This window comes from Empidonax traillii, unplaced genomic scaffold (genome assembly GCF_003031625.1).
Source record: "Empidonax traillii isolate 1590-97213 ecotype Southwest subspecies unplaced genomic scaffold, ASM303162v1 scaffold25:size3598162, whole genome shotgun sequence".
Taxonomy (NCBI): Eukaryota; Metazoa; Chordata; class Aves; order Passeriformes; family Tyrannidae; genus Empidonax; species Empidonax traillii.
The window spans coordinates 1,883,552-1,897,924 of NW_020955218.1; the positions used below are offsets into that span (position 1 = coordinate 1,883,552).

At 50.2% G+C, this 14,373-nt stretch overlaps 1 protein-coding gene across 3 annotated transcripts in view; it reads right to left on the bottom strand.

The window, feature by feature from the left end:
• Positions 1-6,259: 6,259 nt before the first annotated feature.
• Positions 6,260-14,373, bottom strand: part of LOC114069031 (cat eye syndrome critical region protein 2) — a 100,871-nt gene continuing 92,757 nt past the window's right edge. For 2 of the 3 annotated variants that reach the window (XM_027905573.1, XM_027905584.1), the window contains 2 exons: positions 13,778-13,883; positions 6,260-13,496 (listed from right to left, as the gene is read on the bottom strand). In XM_027905573.1, coding sequence (XP_027761374.1) covers positions 13,491-13,496; positions 13,778-13,883 — 112 coding nt within the window. In that variant the 3' untranslated portion in view covers positions 6,260-13,490. The remainder of the gene's footprint in view (positions 13,497-13,777; positions 13,884-14,373) is intronic. The other variant, XR_003573708.1, reaches the window with a different exon arrangement.

Genomic DNA, 14,373 nt, shown 5'->3' on the forward strand with positions numbered 1-14,373 from the left:
GATGCTCCCTGTTTCCCATGCTCTGTGGGCCCTCTCCTTCAAAGCAGTCAGGCGGCCCAAGCCCTGGAGAGAAGGCAACGCTGGTGGAGCCAAGCGGTATCCGACCCTGGATCTTTGCTGTTCCCACACCTGCCAGTGCCCCAGGGCTCAGCCCCCAAACCACTCTGAGCCACGTGGGAGCTGTGGCCGCTCCATGGGCAGTGCCTGAGCTGGAGGGAGACCAGCTAAGGCAGGGCCTTGGGAAAGGAGAGCGACCTTTGAGGCTTTAATTTCAGTAAGGCCTGAAAACGGGCGCTCTGAGCCCAGACACCGTGACGTGCCCCCTGGAGCGGGCACGGGATGCTGGGCAGGGTGACAAAGAGGGCTGTGTTCAGTGTTCTAGCAGCGACAGATGCTAAAGGCCAGCAGGCCTGGGGTCAACACCCAGGGTACAAAGTCCCTGCACAACGTGGTGGGACATCAGTGTTGAGCCCCCAGCACTGCTGAGTCAAGTGTGCACGGACAGAGACAGGGAGAGGTTTGGGTTTGGGAGCAGCCAAATACAGATGGAAAAATTAGAGGGGGAGAGGAGAACTGCAGGGAAGTGGTGTGGGCCTTCAGGCACACAGGCTACCAAGTATAATAGTGATTGACCTGGGGGCAGAGGGTGATGCCTACAAAGGGGTCTGGTTTGTCTTCTACAGAGTTTCTGGGGGACCCGTGTGCCTCCGAGTCCAAGGGGCTGCCTCCTGCAGCATAGGGTTTTCAGCTTGAGGTGTAATAGGTGTTTCCCTTCTCTCCTTTTCCCTGAACTCAACAGATCCTCATGGAACGAGGAAACAAGCAGCACATTTCTCCATATCATGGTCTGCTCTGCCTGGAAATCAGCACACTACTTCCCAGGAAAAAAAAACAAAACCTGGTTCCCATGCAAGTAGTTGGGCTGGAAAGGAAGGTCTGGGTGTTGCAAGGCCACGCTTGGTGTTACTCGAGGGGACAGGTGGAACTTTAAAACCCTCCCTTCAGACCCCAGAACCTAAGAGTTCTGGGGGATTCCTGACAGAGCAACTTCCCAAGGGAATTCCCAAGGGAATCTGTATTTAACAGCAGGGAAGTGTGGTAGGATGCATTTCCCTAGGGAAGCGGAGATCAGAGGGAGGGGAGAGGGGCATGCAGCCAAGGGAAGCGGAGCAGACCGGTATGCACAGGCTGCATTTCCTCAGGGGAGATTCGTCTCACATGCAGGTATGTCTTCAAAGGGGACACCGGGGTGCAGGGGAGCAAGTGCTCCTGGGATGAATTGCCCCCCCTGGGAACTCCAGGAGAGAGGCAGGTGCCAGCCATTTCCCAGGGGATAGCTGTAGTTTGCCACTGATTTTCCTAACAAAATTTAGTGCTGTGGGATCTCCCAAAAACTCACGCAGCCTGGAAAAGCCAGGGACCATTAGCGGCCGAGGCTTTGCAGGCTGCAAATCGCTGGCATCTCCCGTTTTGTCCAAGCTCCTGCTAGAAGAACGATCCCAATGCAGCTGGCCAGTCTGCAGGGCTGGCTCTGGGCACAAGCCCTGCAAAACGTCCTTCCCCACTTTGCTGATGCAGCAAATCACAATCCAGCATCACTCCTGGGGAAAAAAGAAAATTAAAGCAAACTCTCTCAAATCTCTCTGGTAGGAGCATACGGTGTGGCACACACGGTGAAGTTTCCCTCACTGAATCCCACATCAGGAGGGGCAGAGCGGTGTCCTTGTGTCCCCTGTCCCTTGCAAAGGCACCCCCTCCCCCGGCAGCCAAAGGCAGCCCTCTCCCCCATCCTCGGCATGGGCCAGGGGGGCTTTGATGGATTGCAATCTTCCTCCATCACGGTCAAAACAAAGGTCACGGCCCGAGGAAATTGCAAACAACTTTTGCCCACCGGCCCCGGAAGAGCGGGTGCACTCGTGACAAGGGAGTGAACTTTTTATGATCTCTCCACCCTGGCAGCCTCTTTGGGAAAGGAATTTTACAAAGTGGCCGGGGAACATGTGGCCTCCGGGAGCCAACAGAGGGAGGAGGGGGCAGCCCTGAAACGCAGCTCTGGGCCCATGGCAAGCTCCCGTCCCTGTCCCTTGCCACCTCCTCCCCTTCCTCCAGAAAAGCCGCTCTGTCTCTTTGCTGCCGGGCAAATATGGGGCCCTTAGGCATTCCCATCTGGGGACCAGCCTTTGGGGCTCTTGTTATGGTCCAGAACATTTTTCTGTTGGTGCCTGGGATACCCAAACATCCATTATGTGTGTGTATAAATGCACAGGCACCAACGCTGCACCTCAGACCCAGCTTGTGGCTGGGAGCCAGGGTTGGGGGCTGTTCCCAGCTGGCAGGGATGTGAGCTGCCCCACCAGGCAAACGGCTTTGCTTTGCCTTCCTGTGCCCATGACTTCTCCACCAAACAAAAACGGCAGCAGCTTTGAGGGCTGGAGGAGATACAGCAGGGGCCCACCCTTCCAACGACCCCAGACTGCTTGGAGGAGTTGCATTTTACATCCCTATGTGGGACAAAAATCAGAATTTCAAATGTATGAGTACACATATTTTTCATAATACTTACAAGCAAACATTTTGGTGAGTAGAAATTGTTTTAGCCCAAAACTGTCTTCCTGAGCTACCCCAAATGCCTTAGTCCTGCCTTTCTGTGCGAGGTAGCGTATCCCCAGTGTGTGGGATAGGAAAATTCAAGATGGGAACTTTACCTGCAAGATTCTTTGTTTTCAGGGAAATATATAAAGCCAACTCACCCCTTCCAGAAAAAAAAAGAAAAATAAAAGAAAACATGATGGGTGCAAAGGCACTCCGGTTCTTCCCCCGCCACTAAGTATCCCCCAAAGATGCATCATCCATCAACTTTAGCAAAGCCTGCCTGGAGTCTGAGCTCTCCCCAGGAGTTGCCCCATAATGGGGTTGAGGGGCTGCCATTTATTTCCATTTATATCCAAACTGGGCACTAAACAGGTCCCTGTTGAAACTGGTTCATCCAATCCAACCCCAAACCAAGCCTACATGAAGTAGTGAGCTGCTTTGAAATGGTTGCACAAAAAATCCGGGTTTGGGAAGCATTCCAGCTCTCTGGGAGAAGGAGGCTAGAGGAAAAGTCAAGAGCTTAAAGCCTCAGTGTAAGAGCTCAGGAAAGCTCACTGTGCAGGGCGGTAGGGGTAGCTTTGCCAACCCATGGAGGCAAGGAAAGAGGAGAAGAATCAAGAGCTGTGGACAGCAGAAAGCAGAAAGAAAGGTTAAAAAGGCTGGGGGACTCATGGCCTGTTACACTCATGATAGCATCTCGTCAAAGTTAGGATGTGGCATTTCCTAGAGCACAGATAAGCTTTGTCTTTGCCTGGACTGCAAGGCAGCTCTAAAAGCCGCCCCTTCCCCAGGACTGGTTCCAATTAGTGCTGACTCCACTCAGTGCCGGCTTAGCCCCAGGATTAAAAATCTTCCCGTGCCAATCCCCTCTGACCCAAACACTTCCTGGGACTGATCGGGCGACCAAATTCCTCTCCTTCCTAAATTGGACAGCTTGCTCTCCTCACCCCGAACTCTGGCTCCTGCAGAAGGGAGAGGGGGAAGGGGGTTAGGTGACAGAGAGCAGCCCTTCGTCCTCCCCAGAAACCAGGAGCCAAGTTCCTTGGACAGCCTTTGCAGGGCCCGGAACTGCAGCCATGCTGGGAAGTGCCCATCGGGGATGTTTGGCTTCATCTGCCTGCCCTGGGCTGCAGGGGCAGCTCTGACACCCCACCTTGGCATACTCAAGATGTGATCACATCTCAGGCTCCTCCCAGTGCCCAGGATGGGAATGTGCTTACACTTGTTCTTGCTCCTGGTTGCTTCTTGCATAAAATATGCAAGTATGTGGAAGGATAAGTCACTCTCAGGCCCAGCCATGGAGGTGATGCCCCAGGGGCAGGGATGCCCCGAGGATTTAGTCTGGGGAACTAGAAAACAACAAACCATTGATGGGTGCACTCTGGTTCTTCCCCCACCACGACGTACTCCCCAAAGATGCATCATCCATCAACTTTAGCAAAGCCTGCCTGGAGTCTGAGCTCTCACCAGCTCACTCATCTTTGGAAAATGCAGACAGCCCCAGGGGATGAACTCTACTGCTTAGGGCACACAAAGAGGAGCTGTGAGGACAGGATGAGGCCCCTGGTTTGGTCAGCAAAGCGTGGGGTCCTGTGTCAGGGACAAACATTTTGTGAGCCTCGCCTTGCAGAGGCAGAGCTTGCTGGGCCTGGGAGCAGCCCCGGCAGCAGAGAGGCTCCGGCAGGAGGGGCACATGGAGCCAGTGGAGTGAGCAGGCTGCAGCTGCAAAGCTGTTTTGGCAGGAGGAAATGTGTCTGTTACCAGCCCTGGAGGAGACAGAGGGAGCTGGAGAGGAAAGGGAAGGGGCCTGCAGTGTGCACCCAGGAGCCTTTGTACCCCCAGCCTTTTGCTGCTCATCCCTCTGTGCCCTCTTTTGCTGGCACCAGCTTTTAAATATCATTGCTTTGGTTTTGTCCTGATGCAAAGCTGCCGAATCAGCAGAGCTGAGCAAGTTATTTATCCAGGGACCAGCTGAGCAAGGGCCAAGTGCAAGCTGCCTCCATGCACCTACAGCGGGCATCTTGCAGCATGAAAACAGCACGGCCAGTTCTTGGTTTTGATGCTGAAACTCCTGTGAGAGAGAGCCAAGTTGCCTTTAAACACCTCTCTGCCGGGAGGGCTGCAGCCCCTGCCCCATCTCACAGGGGAGATTTTAACAAACAGCAAATGGTAAGTGACCTTTTTGGGTCCAGTATGGATTTGGACCACCGTGCATGAGCTCAAAAGGCTTCCCATTCCTCCAATAATCCCCAAGGGCCCTCATAGCCTGTGCTGCTCAGCCTTAAAGCAGCACAAAGGGGAACCACACAGGCTACACCGGTTCCTCCTTCACAGCAGCATCACTGCATGGGCTTTACTCAAGAGCAAGGCACTGCTTTTAAAGCACAGAGGCTTCACACAAGTGTGGGGGAACAGACTACCTGCACCCCAAAGCCACGTGGTGTTTTGGGGAGAGAGGCAGGCTTTCCAGCACACCTGGGCTGCAGGAAAACCCGCAGCCCACCAGGGACTTTGAAGGGAAAGCAGTGACACCATCCCATTTCCACAACTGGGTTGTTCACAGGCAGACAGCTGTGCTTCAGAACGGGAAATGATCCCAATTAGCTCTCCAGGTGCTCTCTTGCAAATGGATTTCAGGTGGCACAACTGTGTCTCACTGCAGTCCAGGGCTTTGTCTCTCTGAAAAAAGCCCTCTGTGTTACCTTCCCACCCCCATCCACTTCCCCTCACAAAGGAAGAGGGAGACCATCCAGGAGACAAGAAAACACACATACAGCAAGGGTGATTGCTATTTTAAGAATGTACTTTATACAAAATAACCAATTTATATGGAAATAAAATCTACAGACCTCCAAGGATCAAGATTTTAAAAAAGTTCTTTAAAAAAATTACCCAACACACAGTATTAAACTAACTATTGAGGTAACTGTCGCTCTTGGGGAACAAAGGTAATCAGCAGACCAAGACAAAATATACACAATATAAAAATAAATAGCATTCCCCTTTCCAGTATTGACCAGGAAAGTTCACACAACTTTGCAGCAGCAGGAGAGAGAAGAGGATCCCTGACACTGTGCTCTACGGGATGGGGAGGGAGGCAGGGGTGAGAACCAGGGCTCCTGGACAGCAGGTGATGGAGAGGTGCAGCACCTGAGCTCCTGCTGGGGAAAGAAGTGCTGGGGCGAGCAGCTCCAGCATGAACTCCTTCTTGCACTGAGAAACTCAGGCTATCAAATCCAGCCTTCCACAAATAGCACGGGCAGCTGCCCAGCCCAGCTTCTATTTGAGTCAGAGACAAGCAAGACCAGTCCTTGAGAGTTGCATCCCACCCCCAGCAAGGTGTGCCAGTGCAGAGCCCCACGCAGGTCAGATTCCCCCACCGAGGGACACAGGCAGAGGTCGTTTTCACAGCTTGGTGTGGGAGGTCTCTGCTGCAGCATCAGCTCTCCCTCCCGTCGCCCTGGGACAGTTGTAAGCAGTTGACGAGGGCCAGGCTTATGCCCCATGGCCTCTTAGACCCCTCCCTGCCCAACAACAAAAAACACAGCAACATAAGAACAGCCTCACCCCCCCAAAAAAGGCCCCCGTTTTCTCCTTGTGCCCCCGACAGATTACATTCTTTACAAACTTACAATAATACAAAAAAAAAAAAAAACCAACAACAAAAAACCCACAAAAAACCCCCCAACGTTACCCAACTTCAGAAAAATGAATGAACGTAGTGGCATTGGCTCTTCTGCCTCCCCCATCAATGCCAAGTGAAGCAGCAGCGGGTCACTCTCCTCCCCCAGAGGCAATTAATCAGTGGTCCACCCACCCCTTGCTCCACGGCAGCAACAGGCAACCCCTCTTACGTGTGCTCTGCTTTGTGGATGAGGCTCAACTTTACCAACTTGCTCCCTCCTCCTCTTTCTGCCTTCCCAAACACAGAAGCAGCAACCATCTCTCTCAGGGCTACCTAGATCAACCCACCAGTCTCTGGGAAAGCAGGAATGTGGCACAGATAAAATGCAGGGCCACAGAAAGCACCTTGCTTCCCACTGAAACTGCGAAGCCCGGCAGCGTGCTCCACAGCCATCCACTCCGTGAAACAGTATGGGAACATCAAAGTTGCACTGCTGCACGTTATTATTGCTTGGAAAAAGATCAGGCAGCAGTGTTCATCGATACATCATGGAAGAGAGACAAGAGTTTTCACAGTTGTACAGAGTATATATTTTTAATCTAAACCCCCTTGTAAGTAGACACGCCAGGACCATGGGTTGGAACCTTGCACAGGGACCAGGAGCAAATCCTTGTCCTGGCAGAGGGACAGACCTCGCTGTGCCAGGGAGGCAAACCCCAGGGGCACACAAGAGAACACTCGTGAGCCACTGAGGACACCTTAATTTCATGGGGAGAGTAAATGTGTTCTCCCCACCTGCCGTCTGTGTGCCTGTGCAGAGGAGACAGCTGGCAAGTTCAACCTTCTGCCCTCGTGCTCGCGTGGGCAGTGAGCTTTCATCTCTGCACTTGACAGCAACCGACTGCAGCGAGGCGAGCAGAGGGAAAGAAACTTGAAAGCTAGGAAGTAAGAAGAGGGGAAGTGTTGGCATATGACACAAAAGGGGATCAGAGGACTTTTCAGACTAGAAGTTGAGGCCTGAGCTCCTGTAGCTGCCTGGCTGGCTTCAGAAGGGGAGATCACTCCTCTGTCATGCTCCACAGTGTTTGAGGGCACCGGGTGTCTGTGTGCCTCCTAACCATTTGATGCCCAAAGGAGTTCTTTCTGACTGTCTGGTCTAACTTTGTTCACAACAAGGGAATTTTACCCACACAGAGTCAGTTCCACTTTTATTTAGAAGATATTCCACTTGCTGCCCTTCTGCTAAGTTAGCCAAGTATTTCCAAACAAAAGGGGCAAAGGACAGAGGGGCTTGCTAGAGTTAGTAAAAAGCTCAATTAAGCTTCAGCCCTAATTAATCCTTCGTCCCCTCTTCTACTGGTGGGCATAGCCCTTGCCCTCTCTTGGATGCACTGTTTACTTTGATATCCATGCTTCAAAAAGAGGAAGACCTTTGCCAAAAGGAATCTAGGCCACTGCTGCAAATGAAGGAAAAGGGTCCTCAGCCAATGCAAGACTAGCAGTGTTAAATCTACAAAACGCTCCATGATCTCTCAAATCCTGCACGTGAGCCGAGGCAGGACAGTCACCAAAAAGGGAATGGCACCACACAGCTCGCTACAACCTCTGCTTCAAAGGTACGCTTGGATGTTGGATGTTACCATCCAGTTTCAAATAAAACCTCTGTCCTGAATCTCCTTGCCTAGGAGTGGACTGAGCCTTGCTCTTGTCATCCCCAGGAGCTCCTACTGGGAGAGAGCTGGAAATGGGTCCCTCCCCAGCTCTTTTTCAGAGCGGGAGGTGGGCAGCGGGCAGAGAGTGAAAACCAGAGCGCGCAGTTCATTATGAGCCGGTTAAAAGCGTTTTCCTTCCGCATGGGCGGCAGGGGTCCTGCCAAGCCCCAGCGTGCTCACCCCCATCTGTATGTTAAACAGGTACAGATGGGGAAAGGCTGGAAGGTCAACGTTTGAGATGCTTTCTCGGTTACAATAAGCACACGCTCTTAAAGCCTGTCACATGGCCTGCAGCTGCAACCCTACTTTCACAGCCTGCTATCTCAATCTCGGCCCTGCAGAAAGGATACGGCTCCCAGACACCTGCTCTCCAACAGCCAGCACCCAACTCAAGGCAAAACAGGAATTCTGCAAGAGCAAACTCCTCTGCCACCAATGCACCGCAGTCAAAACTTCGTAAGGTGTCGCCCTGATTAAGCGCAGGCCCAGTTCTGTGGTTGCTCTGCAGCGAGGGGAACCAGGAGTGACTACACCATCACAAATTCCCTGCTATTCTTCTCCAAGCCACCCCTTGGGATGACACTTCCTTGTCACTCAGTCCAGTGCCTTCTCTGAAATTCCACAGTTCATACAGCAACACAGTCTTCTTCGAAAAAGAAAGCAGAACAAAGCCATCAAGAACAAAGAAGCAGCCCTGGCTGATCACAGAGATGCACATAAGCCTGACAGAGATCAGTGGAGGAAATAAAGGGAAGTCGTTTTCTAATTATACTTTCATTTTAAATGGAGAAGTGTTGGGGTGAGAAGCTTCAGGAGAGCTGCCTCAGTCAGCAGAATGAAAGACAGCCTCTGTGACTAGCTTTCAGATAAGACATCAAGAAGCTGATAGCTCTCCAAGACCCCGAGAAACCACACTTACAAAAATATACACAGGCGATTTACTTCGGAAAGTCTGCATGGGAAAGGCATTTGGCAGACAAGAATCAGAAGCTCTTCCAAGAAAAGTGTCTCCATGTACTTTAAAGTCACTAATCCAACCAGTTGGGCCTTGAAGCCTCAAATTTACTTTCCCCTTTTGTCCTCCTCATTGCAGGCTGTGCCTGGGATTGCTACTGAGTGGTTTGGTGGGTTACACCATGGAATTTACAGACTGCAAACTTCTGCTAAACACAGCTCAAAGTCACTGTGAAGCCTCAGTGACTGCCCTTTCAGCCGAATTACCTGGGCCTGTCCTACTCAAGATGCCCAAAGCTTCAGAGTCCCTGGGGCAGTTTATACAGTGGCCTTTGCAAAAGCAAATTGACATCTCGGGAGTTTGGGAACACCACACACCACTTACAAAGGAGGAGGTGCTGGGGAGAGCAAGATGCTAAAAAGCAAGAGTAGAGTACAAAGCTCTTCTGAGAATATTGGAAATTTTTGTCATGCCTGAGCACGGCCAACATCATCTTTGTTCTGTGTATTATATAGTCTTGCTTAACCTCAAATCCATAACTATAGCAAAATACATCCTCTGTATGGGAAAAGTTATAGCTACAGGAAACTTTGAAAAGCTCAGGATGCTTTCTGAGAAAGGACCAACTGGTAATATACTGTACTACCACAATGCTGGGGGGTGAGACAGAGGGCTTCCAACCAGTGACTAGAATTTCTCTGTATTGTGTTAGAATATTACTTAAGACAGTGACACAAGTATGGCACTCAAAAGCCAGGTTATTTTAAAATGCAGCTGCACTTCTCCTGCACTGCTTGCCAACCCATGGCAAAAAACCCACTCTGTACATAAAGAGCTGTCACGTTACTCCCTTCTAAATCCCTCAAACCTGTCTCTTTTTCAATATCTACAAAGCAGCCCCGTGCAATATGGTTTGGGAAACCATGAACTATAAAATTCACATTATCTGCTCCTCCCCATAAATATCCACTGGTGTTCCATCCCACCACCTTCTTCAGAGCCCTGTGCCCTCTGAGGCGTGCCAGTTTTCTGTGATTTGCTGATTGTGCCTAGCGAAATAGAGCTCTGGTTTTGGGGCATTCCCTAGATATTATAATAGGAAACCCCCCAAAAACCCCACTTATGAAGAGAGCATTTGAAAGTCTGGAGACTCTGAGCTGAGGTTCCACAAGCAGCTCTCCATCTCAGCATGTCCTGTCCTCAGGATAGCCCTGTCCCTGTAGCCCAGCCATTGTTCCCCCTATGCTATATTAGTACTTTTCTAATAGAAACCATCTGTCCCAACAACAGCAGCTTGTTAGCCTCTTTAATAAGAATTACTGACTACATCAAAAGCCATTTACCTAGAAACCCTCCCAGGAGGAGACAGTTTCACTACTCTGCTTTGTCTACCACCTGCAGGACAAATCCTTCCCCCAGACTTGCATTGTGTCAGGTGAGGGAAAATATCTTCCTGTTGCACAATCCACACAGGTTCTTCAGGGTACCTATCACTGTCTAACACTCCACTGTGCTCTCCAGGCAGACCACAAGCAATTCTTGCCTTTCTTGTTCATCCCCTGTTTTGGCCTGGGCTTGGTGAGACACCATGACCTCTAGAACCGTGTTTTCAGTGCCAGTTCCAGCTAAGTGTGCTTCAGCTTGCTTGGGGACTTCTTATAGCTTCTAAAAACCTCCTGCTCCACAACGTTCACAATGAGCTGAATGAAAGGCACTTCAAATATTTGGGTGGCTGTGATACAGAGAACACAGGCTGAAGTATGGCAGGGATTGTTTGCAGGATCTACATTCACGTTTCCAGAGTTCTGAATACTTTGCTACAAGTTATATTTTACCATTCCTCTGTTTTTAAATCTACAGTGAACTCAAGATTACTTTACAAGGAGAAGCAACTGTGTTCTTGTTTGTCCCAGGTTTATTGACTTGAAGAGCAGTTCTACTTGCACAGTTTTTCATAAATACCTCCTACTGCTTCAGTATCTGCTTTCAGTGAAGGACCAAGAGCTGCCTTTTGGTGCAGCTGGGGCACCTCTGAAGACCAACTACCAGCTGAAGAGCCAGCAGCAAACTCTCAGACCTGAGACAAATTCAGAAGATCCATAGCATAATGTTCTTGGCTGGGTAGAGCAGTTACCCACTTCTCAGTCAAAGGACAACCTTCAGGATCATCTATTCCCGTTTATATCAATCCACCAGTGACAACTGCTCCCTGATAGACGAACACAACCGAAAAAAAACCACACCAAAAAAATCACCTTCCTTCTCCTAATGTAATGGCATCTATAGATAGATATTAAGTAATTCACATCACACTGACATCTTCCTTCACAGAGGGGCCAGCTGTCCCAGGCAACTCACTGGCCCAAGGAGCCAGCAGCTACAGTTCACAGGCTGGCTGCAGCAGTGGGTAAGAACTGCAGCTGTAAGATGAATTTTAACTCCTGTTAGGCTTGGAAAATGCCTTAGCCCTGCACAGCTCATCAAAAGCAAAAGTACTGCAGCAAACCGAGCAGTGAGGCTCATTAGTAAGAGGGCACTAACATGGCGGTCCTTCCATGTTCTGACTATTTCAGGAAAGGGTATTTCTCATCTTTAGGCTTTGTGTGCTAAAATACTTAGGAGTAATGGCTCAGTCAGATGCTACCTGCCATTTGTTCAAACAGCTTTGCCAGCACATGGCAGATCTACGCAGTGGGACAAAGGTGGTGCAGTCACAGATGTTAAATCCAGCTAAAGATTCAGGTGATGGCACCCTCCAATACAAGAAAGCAGCCAGAAAAATTCTCCAGAAACCTGGAGACAAAGTCCCTCCCCGTGCTGGTACCACAGACTAAAGGGCAAGCTGCTCTGTCCTCCTTCTGCTGCCACTTGTGCTCTTGCTAGCATACTCTGACACACTGGCACATCCTCCTGTAAACTGCACCACTCTCCTCATCCCAGTGCAACCAGCTGCCTGCCCACTCAGGTTATGGTTCCAGCAAGTCTTGCTGCCCAGCCTTGTAGAGTAACAACTCCCCAGCTTCCCCAAGAATAACCAACTGTGTGTGCCTGTTAGCTTTAAGATGCGAATAAATGCAGGTGGGATTCCTGCTGAACTCACTTGGACACCAGTGGCTCTCAAGATGCTGGCACTCAGAGGTTCTCCAGTACAGTACTGGTGAGAAGGGCCCCTGTAGACCGTGCACAGGGAAGCTGTCACTAGTCCTGTAGGACCTGCTGCTGCATCATCAATGAAGACAAAAAAACCACCTCAACTCAAGCACGCAGCCCTCTTGTCCCCCAGCCCCTGAGCTGTGCGACCTTAACACCTGACTTTGAACCAGTGCTCTCTGATTCAGCTGCGAATGCCAAATCCAACTCCACAGGCCAACAAATGGCTCACACTGCAGTAATCCTACCATTCTTTCAAGGCAGCCTCTTGCTCCTCCTCCTCAACAAGCAAGAGTGGTCAGGAAACCTGTGGTACTTTCTGCTTTGCTGCTGCTAAGAAGTGAATATAGCCCAGCGTCAGAGAAACAAGGTGGGGACTTGGCTCCTCTCCTCAAGCAGCAGGGCACTACAGATTTGCACAAAGTTTGTTCTAGTGGATGGGTGCTCCTGCACCCACAGCTGCCCCAGTTTCACCAAAATAAGTCTTAGGATGACCAGTTATGTCATTTTCTGTTTCCTAGAGCACACATTTCTCCTATCAGAAAAAGGCAGGGAGAAGGGTCCTGTACTAGCAGAAGGGACAATGCCATGAGTGTCCTGCCCTGGTGTCAGTTCCTGGTCCTGGTTTCCTCGTTCCCCCATGATGACAGGACCTGGAAGTGCACTCAGGCCCTGGATCCGGAGGGGTGGCAATGGGGGTGAGAAGGGAAGGAGGAAGAAGGCAGGAGAAAGCGGAGGACATGTTATACTCCTGAGCAATTCGCGCTATTAGGTCAACCAACCGTCGGGTCATGTCTTGGTTGCAGAGGACAGGAAGGAGGACAGCAAGTCATCCATCACACATTCCCTCGCCTCTCCCTGTTCCCCCCCCCGAAGCCTCACCCTATCCTGAAAGATTTCAGTGTGATATGATTGTAAACAGTTAACGATTCCTCCAGTGCTAAGCCCACTACAAGCTGGGCCCACCCCCTCCCCCATTATGTACAATACATTCACCAACAACAGAAATTTATTTAGAAAGGCAACAGGTTAAATTCTGTAAACTGGATCCAGCTCCAAAACACACACGTTAATACTACAAGTAAAATTTCATCATCGTCCTCTTCCACCCTGAAAAATATACCTGAGTTTAGCAGTCAATGAAAGTTTCCTCCCCCACCCCCGCCCTCCCCACCCGAAAATTCCCCCAAACCCTGAATGAGACGCAGTCTCCGGTCACGGAAAGCCACTAGTTTGCAGTGCTTGCCCTGTGGTGTTGAGCCAGCTGCTGGGCTGGCTGGGGCCCAGCACCGCCCCGGGTTTCCAACACAAAAGCCGTCTCGGCACCATGTTCCACAGACCCAGGAAGCTACATGCTGCTGGGGCGAGGGGAGGGTGGGAGGAAGGCCTGCCCCTCCTCCTCGGTGTCCAAATCATGTGTGGCTTTCGTCTTCATGAGGTCCTTTCCTTCCTTGGACTAGCTCTGGAAGAGGAAGAACAAGGATTGGAAGCTTTAACTGGCAGCTTTAGAAAGGATGACCTCATGATTGCATGCAATGAATTCAAAGGTAGCACTATCAATCTGCCTAGGTTATGTTTTGCAGTTAGCTAAGACTTTAGAGACATTCCCAACTCCTTTGCATAGCAGTAGTTAATTTCCCAGCTTCCTCCAGTTCTTCCCACTCTAATCAAACACTTCACTCCTTTAACCAGTGGGAAGAAGCAGACTTGCATTTCAGCTCTGCTCTCTCTAGCAGTCCTTACTTGATCCAGAGGCAGCGCTGATGTTTTTTGTGATGTCAAATCTTCCCGGGACATGGTTGCTGTAGGCATCTTCGGGAAGGGAACTTGAGCCTGATGAATTTGCATTCTGGAGTCAGGTTGAATGGAGAGAATTTTAGCACATGAATATCAGGAGCAAATCCCTACTCTTCCTTCAAACTACTTCATTGAATGCATACATACAACCTTAGCATACAAGCATGCAGTCTTGTGTATTCCTCTGTCTGGCTTCCCCCAAAACACAACCCTTAATCCATGCCACTCCTCCCAAAGGCTTAGTTGTAAACCAAGTTTCCTGAATACTAGAAGAAGGAAGGACTGTCATGCTGTGACGGTGACAAACCAGTAACAATTGAACAGTAAAAACTGAACAGGCAATTTTTGGAGTAGCAGAATTTTCCACTTGGGAATAAAATGTGATGTGCACAGTCTCAGTGAGAAGCAACTTTCTGTGAGGGAAATTTGACGTAGGAGGAGCAAATCAAGAGGAGGGGAAAAAGAAGGCAGCATTAAAGGAGTCCATAACAAAAGGCCAGCTTCCAATTTAGTCAGCTACTCTGCCCCACTATGAGCAACAT